This window comes from Thermobia domestica, chromosome 8 (assembly GCF_964235325.1).
Source record: "Thermobia domestica chromosome 8, izTheDome1.hap1.1, whole genome shotgun sequence".
NCBI lineage: Eukaryota > Metazoa > Arthropoda > Insecta > Zygentoma > Lepismatidae > Thermobia > Thermobia domestica.
Genome location: NC_137461.1, coordinates 276,236,369 through 276,248,541, shown reverse-complemented (window position 1 = coordinate 276,248,541; position 12,173 = coordinate 276,236,369). Strand labels below are relative to the sequence as shown.

General features: G+C 34.7%; 1 protein-coding gene across 1 annotated transcript in view; it reads right to left on the bottom strand.

Moving 5' to 3' along the window:
- The window catches only part of LOC145693643 (MFS-type transporter SLC18B1-like), a 155,071-nt gene that overhangs the window by 10,636 nt on the left and 132,262 nt on the right, over positions 1 to 12,173 (bottom strand). Inside the window, exons 7-9 of the mRNA XM_081769832.1 lie at positions 11,495 to 11,607; positions 8,666 to 8,856; positions 889 to 984 (exon numbers count right to left, since the gene is read on the bottom strand). Of these exons, the coding sequence (XP_081625958.1) occupies positions 889 to 984; positions 8,666 to 8,856; positions 11,495 to 11,607 (400 nt within the window). The remainder of the gene's footprint in view (positions 1 to 888; positions 985 to 8,665; positions 8,857 to 11,494; positions 11,608 to 12,173) is intronic.

Sequence of the window (12,173 nt, the reverse complement as noted above, 5' to 3'; positions counted from 1 at the left end):
ATTTGTGCAAAAAAGAATCAAGTGAAATGCAAAACCAATTTGTCGAACAATGCAATTTTAGAACAATGTGTACAAACGTTGGTTTTGCTCAATAGGCGTCTGCACAATATTGGTTCATTACAGTACCAATCACTTGTACGCCCAAGTGTTTCAGACAAACTATACTTATTGCAAGTAAAAGTGGGGTTCTCATTTGAGATTTTACCATTCATTACCGCTTCACCCAGTTACGGAAGGAGATCGGAAAGATAATTTTCCAAGAACTAGATTTTCTCTTTAGCATTATGTCACTTATACTTTAATAATCTTTTTCTCCGTTGGATTATTCTTGAGGCGTGGAATGATAAATACCCTCTGTGATTTCCTATAGGAGTGTTATCTTGTTCATTTATGTTCAACCATTTTCATATTAGTGGTACTGGACGTTTATCTGATACAGGTAACATATATTGGCGTCCATTTAGAATACGATGACCGATATGAAAAATCTTTTGCCACATCGCTTTTTAGTTTTTAAAGGTCTATCGAACGAGGTGTCACTCTTTCCATTTAAAATTTTAAAGTTGGTCCCCGGGCCCCCTTTAAAAGCGGCCCTGCGGGCACCGCGATATCACCATTCGATTTTCCTCATAACATTTCCTATTTGAGATCTTGTTCAGTTCATTTATGTTCAACCGTTTTCGAGATATTTCCATGGAAAGATTAAAATAGGCCACCCTTATATATAAATGTAATTGCAATAACTAGAGTTATCTTACATGCTTTTAACGGTGCAACTTCACATCACTAATCTGAACCTTTGCACTCTATTAGTACTAAAACAAATCAATATGTACCAAGGTTATTATTTTACTTATTTAATCTGTATAAGATATAAAACCCACTTACAAGCACGAGCGTAAGGCCTCAACAAAGGATGCCACGTGTACGAAAGCTAGTCCTGTTCCAGTTAGGAATAAACCAACTATACTCATCCACAGTATTCTGCAAAATAGAAGAACAAAATTAGATTCTTAGCTTTTAAAGAATATCCTGAAAGAGAAGAAATGTATCAGTTTTCAAAGTAACTTAAAAGTTATTTGTACACAGTGTCTGGCGTATACATATATGTGTACCTTCACTGTTATTTATTTATTTATTTATTTATTTATTTATTTATTATCTCAGTTGTCTCTGGTTCCTTTATCAGTAACCAGCGTCAAAATAAAGACAGGTACCAGATTTAAATTTCAGATTTCACAACAACACATGGCCCCTTCAAATGAAAAATTCTGCCTTAAGTAAATTTGAAATTGTTGGCTAGCTATACTTGTACACGGAAAACTTTAATAACAGGTTTCTATTTATATATGTTCATATGTAGAACTATATAATAAAATTAGTGTAAACCAGCGTGACTTAAGATAGCGTAGAAAACATATTACCAATTTTCAACCAAGCACAATTACTTATTCTGAATGGCATTCCATTTTAGCACTATTTGCTTATTTATGCAGCATATGTTTATGATGTGAATATCTTAGTAACAGATGACAACATAGTAGAATTAACAATAGATCTAAAATACATTGTTAAACATTAAAAAAAATGGGCATCCCAGAATCAATTGATGATGGAGATAAAAAAAAAAACTAAAGCACTCAAATGAACAACTCGTATAAACCTCAAATACTACGTTCTATTGCTTGTGTTAAATTCAATTTCGCAGGTTTCTTTCATTCTATCAAATTCTTAAGAGTTATAATATATAACACATTTACTTGGGATGAACGTAATGTTGATCTAAATAAAATAAATGAATAGAACTAAATACTGTTTATTTTTTATCTATAAGCTGCATGGTTTTGTTTCAAAAGAAATACTACTTTCTTCATACTTGTATTATGCTAAATAAACTCCATCTTTTATTAAGTTTCGAAATAATTCTCTGGAAGTTCATATCTTGGTAGAGGCGTTCCTCACTTTCAGAAGAAGGCGGTAAGACCCATTTTTCATTTATCGGTAGTAAAAGCCTCCTGGAGAAATGTTTCCCAGGCAAACAAAATCTTAAATTTCTTTGTTTGTAAATTTCTTTGTTTGCAGAACATAATTATCTATATCAAAAGTAATGAAGTATTTTTGCTCACGTTAATTAATTACTTTCATATAATACAAAATAGAAAGAACAATTTACACTAATTATATAGAAACTCTACTTTCACTAAAATAATTCATGAAATGTACGGAAAGCTATTCAATAAGTTGCTCACATGCTTAAAAGATGTTCAAACCATAAAGACTTCGACAAAAAGCTCAAGTTTTTGTGTAAGAAAAGGAATTATGACTTCAAAGATTATTTATGCAATGTTAATAAAAATTAATATAACACGAGTAGTATCGTACATAAATGTCAGCTTTATATGATAATTCCTACGTACTGTTCTCTGAATGATTGATTATGTGTTAAAATAAGTAAGTGAGTACTGTTTTTTTTCATCACTAGAAGTTAGAATAAATCTTTTTCATGTTTCTTAAGTCTGTAGCAAGTGGCAAACTACTGAATGCATTTAGAAAACTTAGTGCCAATGGGCATTACTATGCGGTAGCTGAACTGAGATTTGTCCAGAAACTCACGAGATGAAGGGGTCTATCTGTGACTTGATAGAACTTCTATTATTTTATTTCTTTCAAGAAAATGTTTTCACCATTAAAGACATTAAACTTATGGTATTCATTTTTATGATTATATCAAAGAATTTTATTCTTAAGTTATTACCGTAACAACACGTAAATTTAAGTATTCGATCGGCACTTAGTAATTAATGAGATCTCGAAAATGACAACACTCAGTGAACTAGCTTTCGTTCGCATAGTGAAAAACCATTTCCTTCCATTCAGTTTGCGGGAATTGTCTATAACTTTTATGTTACATCTGACAATTCATATCACAACTGCTAGTGCGGAGCGTTCATTTAAAATATTTAAAAAATAAATAAAAAGAAAAGAAAAGAAAGATCAAGAAAGATTGAACGGATTAGAGCATCGAGCAGTCCCTGCCTAGGAAGTTGGATTTCGAAGAAATAATCTAATAAACATTTTTTCTGAAGGCGATACACAAGAGGAAAGGAATTTCTAGCTATCAAAAATATTACAGAACACTACAATACATTAATAAAACACAATAGCTCAGAAATATATTCTATACTTTCTGCATATAAATTATATTTAGAGGTACTTATTCTAACGCACGCCATATAAGAATATGGTAACTCAACTATTGTAAATTTGTAAGAATGTCAATTGTCAGTTATATAGACCAGAAGAGGGGACCATAAAGGTTTGCCACGGTCCCGCATACCTCTAGTTTAGGCTTCTTGTTAATGAATACTTTTCCTACTCTATTTCTAACTTATGTGGGGAAAGAGTAAAACTACGTTCTTTAATGTTTTCTTACGATAGTCAAATAAGTCGAAAGCAACATGTTCGCCGTAACTGTGACACAAAATGGTAAGGTTAATATTGTAGAAAGAAACAATTATCAGTTATTGTCTTCTCTATTCTTCTGTGATTTTCTGTCATAGTTTCCAGCTACCTTTTAACATTGTAGCAGTTACGGTTCAGCGGGAGATATGGGACCAGGGGCGGACTTCTGGGGGGCGGTGGGTTGGAATACTGCTACTTAGAACTAACTTTAAGAGGTCCAGAGTTTGGGATGGGTTTTATTTATATATATAAAATTAAGAAGATTTGGGGGGGCATCGCCTCGATCGACCCCCTGCATCCGCCACTGTATGGGACTGCAGAGAGACTGGTCAATTTTTGAAGAAATATATATCAAATGGATTATGTTATGGTCCAGTACAAATATCGAAATAACTTAATTAACTGCGAAAACTTTATTCGAGGCTGATGTTTCGTTTTATCACAATGTGGTGTTGGATAACATTAATGCCAAACTAACTCGTAACTCTAAGGAAAATAGAGAAGACAAGATTGGGTAATGTACACTTGACAAACACATAAAAAATCGGTTCATACGAAAGCATAATGTTTAAACGTGGAAAGAAGGAATCCAAGAACTAGTGGTCGAGGATAATATATTAACAACAAAACTTTGAACTCCTCGGGTTGAAGAAATAATGAGGTACCGCAATCCGTAAGCACTATAAGAAATCGTGAGTTAAAGAAGTAAAAAGAAAAATATGGAAAGGAAGATTTTGAAAGAAAATAACACAAGGAAGGCACATATTATATATACAGACTGTCCCATAATTCGTGTGTAAACTTTAATTTCATAGTACTCAGAACTGGTAAAAGCTAGAACTATGAAATTTGCAGGCAATTTAGAGGAAGGTCAGAAGATTTGTTTGATAGCAAAATGAGATCGCGGGTGTTATTGTTTGCGGAGTTACAGGGTCAAAGGTCAAAATTCGATTTTTTCCTTATGGGATTTCAATGTTAAATAGTAGTCTCAGATGCCACTTTTTTGAATATCCATCTCCGGTAGCAAAAAATGGTATATCGACATAAATTCTGATCCGAAACAATGTGATGACGAGAAATTTGGGCAATCGTGACCCGGTGACCTCTAGCAGGTCATCTGTGACCCTTGAAGAAAAAGCTCCCTTTTCAACAGCTTATTGTACACAACTAATTCAGTTGAAGATAATGTTAAAAACACATATGCACAAAGGATCTACTGAACATCCTTTTTTAGCAAAACGAAGAGGTCAGCAATATCATCAGAGGTCAAAGGTCACGTAGTTAAAATGTCATATTTGATGTGTTAACAAATAAGAAACTGTGACATTGGAAATAATGCTTTGAAGTGCCATAGAACACATGCATAATGATCCTTCCAACGAGTATGTATGGGCATAGGGAAAATGTCATCATAAGAGGTCAAAGGTCACGCAGTTAAAATTTCATGTTTGATGTGTTAGTAACTATGAAACTGTGACGTTTGAAAAGTGATTTGAGCTACCATGGGACACATGCATAAAAGGTCCTTCGAATTGGTGTATATGGGCAGAGGAGAAAGGTCAACAATGTTATAAAGGTCAAAGGTCACGCAGTTAAAATTTCATGTTTGATGTGTTAGAAAATATGGAACGGCGACGTTTGAAAAATGATTTGACGTGCCATAGAATACATACAGAAAGGTCCTTCCAACGGATGTGTATGGACACAGGAAAAAGATCAAGAACGTTCTTAAAGGTCAAAGGTCACGCAGTTAAAATTTCATGTTTGATATATCAGCAAGTATGAAACTGTGATGTTGGAAATAAGGGAGCCATAGCTGCCATAGAAAATATGCATAAACGTCGTTCCAATTGGTGTGTATGGGCATAGAAAAAAGCTCAACAATGTCATAAAAGGTCAAAGGTCACGCAGTTAAAATGTCATGTTTGATATGTTAACAAGTATGAAACTGTGACGTTAGAAAGAATAATTGGAGCTCGCATAGAACACATGGATAAAAGTCCTTCCAAGGGGAGTCCATGGTCTTAGAAAATGTTAACAATGTCATAAAAGGTCAAAGGTCACGCAGTTAAAACATGATAATTTGTGTTAGCAAATATGAAAGTTTTACGTTTGAAAAGTGATTTGACCTGCCATAGAATACATGCAAAAAGGCGCCCATGGAATACATGCATAATTAATGGTCAACAGTGTCATAAAAGGTCAAAGGTCACGAAATAAGAAGTTTATAGTTCGTATATTGGCAAGTATGAGACAGCAATGTTTGAGACACCGGCGGAAAGAATTGAACGCTGTGCAGATCAAAGTGGTATTATCGTGTGGATGGGAATAACAGCAACTGTTGTAATAGGGCCATTTTTCTTCGAAGGAAACGTTGATCAACTTACATACCAAAATATGTTGCGAAAATTTCTTTTCCATGAACTTGATCCCTTAAATCTTGATCCACACAATGATATGTGGTTTCAACAGGATGGTGCTCCACCACATCGTACTAAGGCAACATTGCAAATTTTAAGAGGAAGGTTTGGAAACCGTTTAATAAGTATAGTTTCTGATGTTGAGTGGCCAGCTGGAAGCCCTGATCTAGCCCCATGAGACTTCTTTCTATGGGGCTTTCTTAAGCAACAAGTTTATAAAACTCCTTCAGTAACACTTGAAGAACTTCGACGATCGATACAGCGTGCCGTTGAACAGATAACTCCAGACACCCTTGAAAAAATCTTCACAAAGACACTTATACCCAGAGTGAACTTAAGTTTAGCACATCATTGTTTTAAACATCACAGAAACATACCTACCATTGCCTGCAGCATTTCAATTACAAAATTAGGCTTCTCCACCTTATGGCAATATTGACCTTTTCATTATGGTCGTGTGCACCCCTTGGAAGGATCTTTCTGCATGTGTTCTATGGAAGCTCAAATCCATATTTAAAACGCCACAGTTTTATACTTGCTAACACATCAAACATGAAATTTTACCTGCGTGACCTTTGACCTTTTACGATATTGTTGACCTCACACACACACACGAATTGGAAGTTTTTTTCTGCATGTGTCCAGTGGCAGCTCAAATCCTTATTTCCAACATCGCAGTTTCATACTTCTTAGCACTTCAGACATGAAATTTTAACTGCGTGACCTTTGACCTTTTATGATATTGTTGACCTTTTTCCTATGCCCATATACACCAATTCGAAGGACCTTTTATGCATATGTTCCATGGTAGCTCAAATCATTTTTCAAACGTCACAGTTTCATAGTTACTAACACATCAAACATGAAATTTTAACTGCGTGACCTTTGACCTTTTATGACATTGTTGACCTTTTTCCTATGCCCATATACACCAATTCGAAGGGCCTTTTATGCATGTGTCCCATGATAGCTCAAATCACTTTTCAAACGTCACAGTTTCATAGTTACTAACACATCAGACATGAAATTTTAACTGCGTGACCTTTGACCTCTTATGATGACATTTTCCCTATGCCCATACACACTCGTTGAAAGGATCATTATGCATGTGTTCTATGGCACTTAAAAGCATTATTTCCAATGTCACAGTTTCTTATTTGTTAACACATCAAATATGACATTTTAACTACGTGACCTTTGACCTCTGATGATATTGCTGACCTCTTCGTTTTGCTAAAAAAGGATGTTCAGTAGATCCTTTGTGCATATGTGTTTTTAACATTATCTTCAACTGAATTAGTTGTGTACAATAAGCTGTTGAAAAGGGAGCTTTTTCTTCAAGGGTCACAGATGACCTGCTAGAGGTCACCGGGTCACGATTGCCCAAATTTCTCGTCATCACATTGTTTCGGATCAGAATTTATGTCGATATACCATTTTTTGCTACCGGAGATGGATATTCAAAAAAATGGCATGAGAGACTACTATTTAACATTGAAATCCCATAAGGAAAAAATCGAATTTTGACCTTTGACCCTGTAACTCCGCAAACAATAATACCCGCGATCTCATTTTGCTATCAAACAAATCTCCTGACCTTCCTCTAAATTGCCTGCAAATTTCATAGTTCTAGCTTTTACCAGTTCTGAGTACTATGAAATTAAAGTTTACACACGAATTATGGGACAGTCTGTATATATATATGTGCCCAAAAAATACCCTGACATAGGGTAACTCTGTTATTATCAGAGTTACAACAAAATGTAAGAGGTAAAACCATCTCCAAATATGTTTCCAATCTGAAGTAAAGGAATTTATTAATTCGAACAAGCCGTTTGGGCTGTACACTCTTTATGCGCCCAATGTTAAATCAAAAAGCAACGTTGCCATTTACCTGAACCCAGGACGTAGCTAAAGGGGGCACGGAGGGCACCGGCCTCCTCAAATCTTTACTTGGCCCCTCAAATATGTGTTTAAAATTATATGTTACAAGTTGCTCTTATCCGACAATAAATTAAAATTTATCCACAGTAAACTGAAATTATTCATACTTCTAAGAAAAGATTATTTTTAAAATCCATTTATAGGTTATTCCTTCAACGCTAAATGAACAGTAATAAGAGTTTAAGATCAGTAACATTTGGGGCCGGTCGTCATCTTCGTTAACATTGCGAAGTTCTTCCTATCCTTAGAGTGATTCCAGCCTTATAGTCGCCTTGAGGTACCAAGATCTAAAAAATCTATGTGAATGCATTTTTTGTAACCGACTCATACAAAACTGAAAATTCGATTCAAATCAGAGGCTAGGAGGATTTTAATTGTTTTACGAGAAAGTATTGAATGTAGATTTACTTTCTTAATTTTATGATGTTCAACAATTCTGGCAAACCAGTGAATAGAATATATCAACTATTTAGACCTTTATCAGTGCTGGTAACACTGCGACTGAGCGGGAAAGAGTCCGCAATATATATATATGGGTTATTCTATTGGCAAATATGGCCCCCGCAAACTCAGAACTCTGGCTACACCCGTGCCTCACTTATGTTGTGGGTCCAGGTAAATGGCAACGTTCCTGTTTCATTTAACATTGGGCGAATAAAGAGTTCACAGCGCAAACGGCTCGTCCGATTTAAAAAATTCCTTCCACTTTAGATTGAAAACATCATATTTGGAGACGGTTTTCCTTCTTATATTTTGTTAATCTACTCCAGGTACCAAATCCACGTAACCTAACGATGCAAACTTACAAAAATTAGATTGGAAGTAGAAATGTTACTTACGTTGGTAGCGGGATATATGGAGCTGGGCCAATAATAGAAAATCCAATTATGATAACGACACTACCAATAGCTGCTGATATCCTTGGATTAAGACACAAGTCACATAACCGGCCTACAACTGGTGCCATGATACCATACATTCCTCCAGATATAATAAACACTGCACCCATGGCAATGGGAGAAAGATCAAACTAAAAAATAATAAAATATAAAGGAAACATTGTTATATAGGTTTATTATTTTTATTATTGTGTATTAATATAAATTGAGAGCTAGCTTAAAGAAATTAAGGGCCGACTCCTAGAGCCTTATCTTCATCATTCTTCTTAGATTCGTTGAATAAATGTGTTCAGTCAAATGGTAAAACATAGTAACAGTATTTAATTATTACATGCACTGCATGCAGGCCATAGATTGATTTTTGTGTTGTATAAAATTTTCATCGTTGGACAATCAACTTAAAAATCGTTCCTCGTTCCATTAGGATATTTTACGCTATTACAAACTAATTATCTTCCACCATATAACTAACGCTTAATGACACCCAGATATACAAAAGTGTTATCAATGCAAAGAGAAACTTAAATAATTCTAATTCACAACACAAAAATTGTTTTCTACTTCAGAAGTGTTCAACCTGAACTCCTTTTGTCACTCAACATACATCGAGTTTACAGTCTAATTTTTGTCATACATGATTGTAGCATATTACGATTGGTTGATGCAAGGCTTCTGTGATGCTTGCTACTATTGCTGGTGCTAAGGGTAGCTAGTAGACTCTAGACTCTAACACACGCACCGAGGAAAAAAATAATAGGTTGTAATGTCCGGGTAACTTGGAGGTCAATAAAGAAGTTCATTATCGGCATAACAAAAACGCCTAATTCATAAATTAGGTAGCCCATTATTGAGATCATTTTTACTTTTTTGTGAAAATGTAAGGGGAAGGGAAATATCAAAACAACATATATGTTCCCTAAACCATAAAATTCCTCCCTACAGTAAAATTCTATTTTTTTAAAAGAGTGAAACTACCTCTATCCTAATTCGAGGTGGAATTTTGAGAATTTCTGCTAAACACTAAAACATTCTGTGTAGCAGTAAGTCCTTATATACTACATTTTATGTCTGAACATGTATAAGCTCATAAGGATCACGTAAATATAGTAAATTTTATACGTGGAGTGTGCGTTTGGAAATTGGGAGATCATAAAGATTGTAGTAAATGAAGAGCTCGTATCTAAAAAGATAAATTTCAGTCTACAAAATGCTTTAATTTTACTGATGATACCAATTACGAAATTAAAATTTCATTTTTTATATACAATATTTTTATGTTGTTATTTCCTCTTTCGAAGTCAGATTATAATAACAAGCTTTTATTTGATATAGACCATTCCTAAAAAGTGTTTTCATGACACAAGAGGATAATCGCGATCCGCCGCCAACAATGACAAACGAAGATGCTAGAAACATTAGACACAAGGTGGTCTTGATATGTTATCGTGGAGTGATTTAAAAGAAACACGTGAAAACTGTAAAAATATACCTCTTTATAGGTACGTTTTCTAGTTGGAATTCACAAAAGTTCGACATCGTAACAGCTATTGTGTGTGACAATGGCGGAACATCATCCCAAAATCTATATCGACCAACAAAATGGTTGTTACGTGGCAATATGTTATTCAAAAATTTGATAACTGAGACAGGTAGAGAACTAGTGTGGAGGTAATGGCCAAAACTCTGAGTATACATGATGGTATTCTGCACACCCACCAACTGCACTGGGTTTTAGGGGCCGCGGTGGCTCAGTGGTAGAGCGTTCATCTCTGGTGCTTGGGGTCTCGGGTTCGATCCCAGTCCCCGCCAAGTGAACTTTGTGGTGGACAAATACCGTGTGCGCGGGTTTTCTCGGGGTTCTCCCGTTTCCTCCCACTTTCTTCATTCCACCACCATTTTACTCATCATCACCGTCTCCTTTAGCCTTACCGGCATAACCGTGGGACGTAAAACTCAAAGATTTCATTTTTCATTTTATTTTGCACTGGGTTCTAGTTTTCAATCGTAGTTCAGATGCCACGTTAATAGTGGGTTCCTCAGTGTTGCATTAGAACGTATAACAGAATATTTACATTAAAACAATAATAATAATAATAATAATAATAATAATAATAATAATAATAATAATAATAATAATAATAATAATAATAAGACGTCTAAAAATTTATATTGTTAAAGTTTTAGCAACAAACAACAAGATGCAAATTGTAAAATGGAAGCTCAGCATCTTTGATACACTACCTATTTAGAACTGTGAGATTTGACCGTCTGGCTATAATAACGTCATATATTTTGTTTTTGTTCACCTCAATTATAGGTTGGTGGGCAACATGTAAATTTTAAAACTTTTCTCTCGCTTGGGAGAGCTGTTTTATACTTTCATAAGGCCTTTTCTTCGTAATTGCATCTAGATATTCTATCCTTGCTCTTCCTCTTCCTGGTTTTCCTTCTGCCTTTCCCTCTATCAGCACGGTGATCCAATCGGAGTGCCCAGTAAGATGGCCAAGCATGCTGTTTCTTCTTTTTCCTATTATCTTCATAAAGATAACGTCATATATAGAGTAGTTATATTAGACGATGTTAAAAAAGAAGACTCAAACACATGAACCACTCTAATCCATATTGCTCTTAAAGTAGTATACCATGGGGAAAAAATAAATTTTAGTATTTCTATATATATATTTCTATTTCGTATTTTGACAATTGCGAAGAAAGGTGCTAATGCTTGGAAACTAAATATGCATTTCAAACATGAAAAGTCTTGTTTACCTGTCTAATATGTGGCTCCAATACTGCTACGTAGAAGCCAACAGTTATGGCTGTGGCCACGGTACAGTAAATAGACAACAGAACACTGGGAATTCTTAGAACGCTCAAAAGTCCTGTAGAAACAAAAATAAAAATAATTAATTACATAAAACATTTATTAGCAGAAAAAAATCACAAGAATTAAATATATAAACTGTAGATTAGAATTAACACATAGGCGTTAGATCTTACCATTGAGTGAGTATAACCCTGAAAACGTTTATAGGAAAAAAATAGCTTTACGAAAAATATTTTAAACTGCTTTATCTGGTTGCCTTCAGCAAGTCTGTAATGTGATATAAGTATTTTTTTTTAGAAAAATCTAGAAGGAATAGAAGATTTTTAAATTATATTATTATTATTATTATTATTATTATTATTCTAGACGGTTTTCTCAAGGACGACAAAGTCCAATTTGTTCAAATTTCATTAATAATACATACATACAGTACATACATACATACATACATACCTACACATACACGCACACACACAAACACACACACACACAGAGAGAGAGAGAGAGAGAGAGAGAGAGAGAGACAGAGAGAGAGAGAGAGAGAGAGAGAGAGAGAGAGAGAGAGAGAGAGAGAGAGAGAGAGAGAGAGAGAAAGAAAGAAAGAAAGAAAGAGAAATGTAA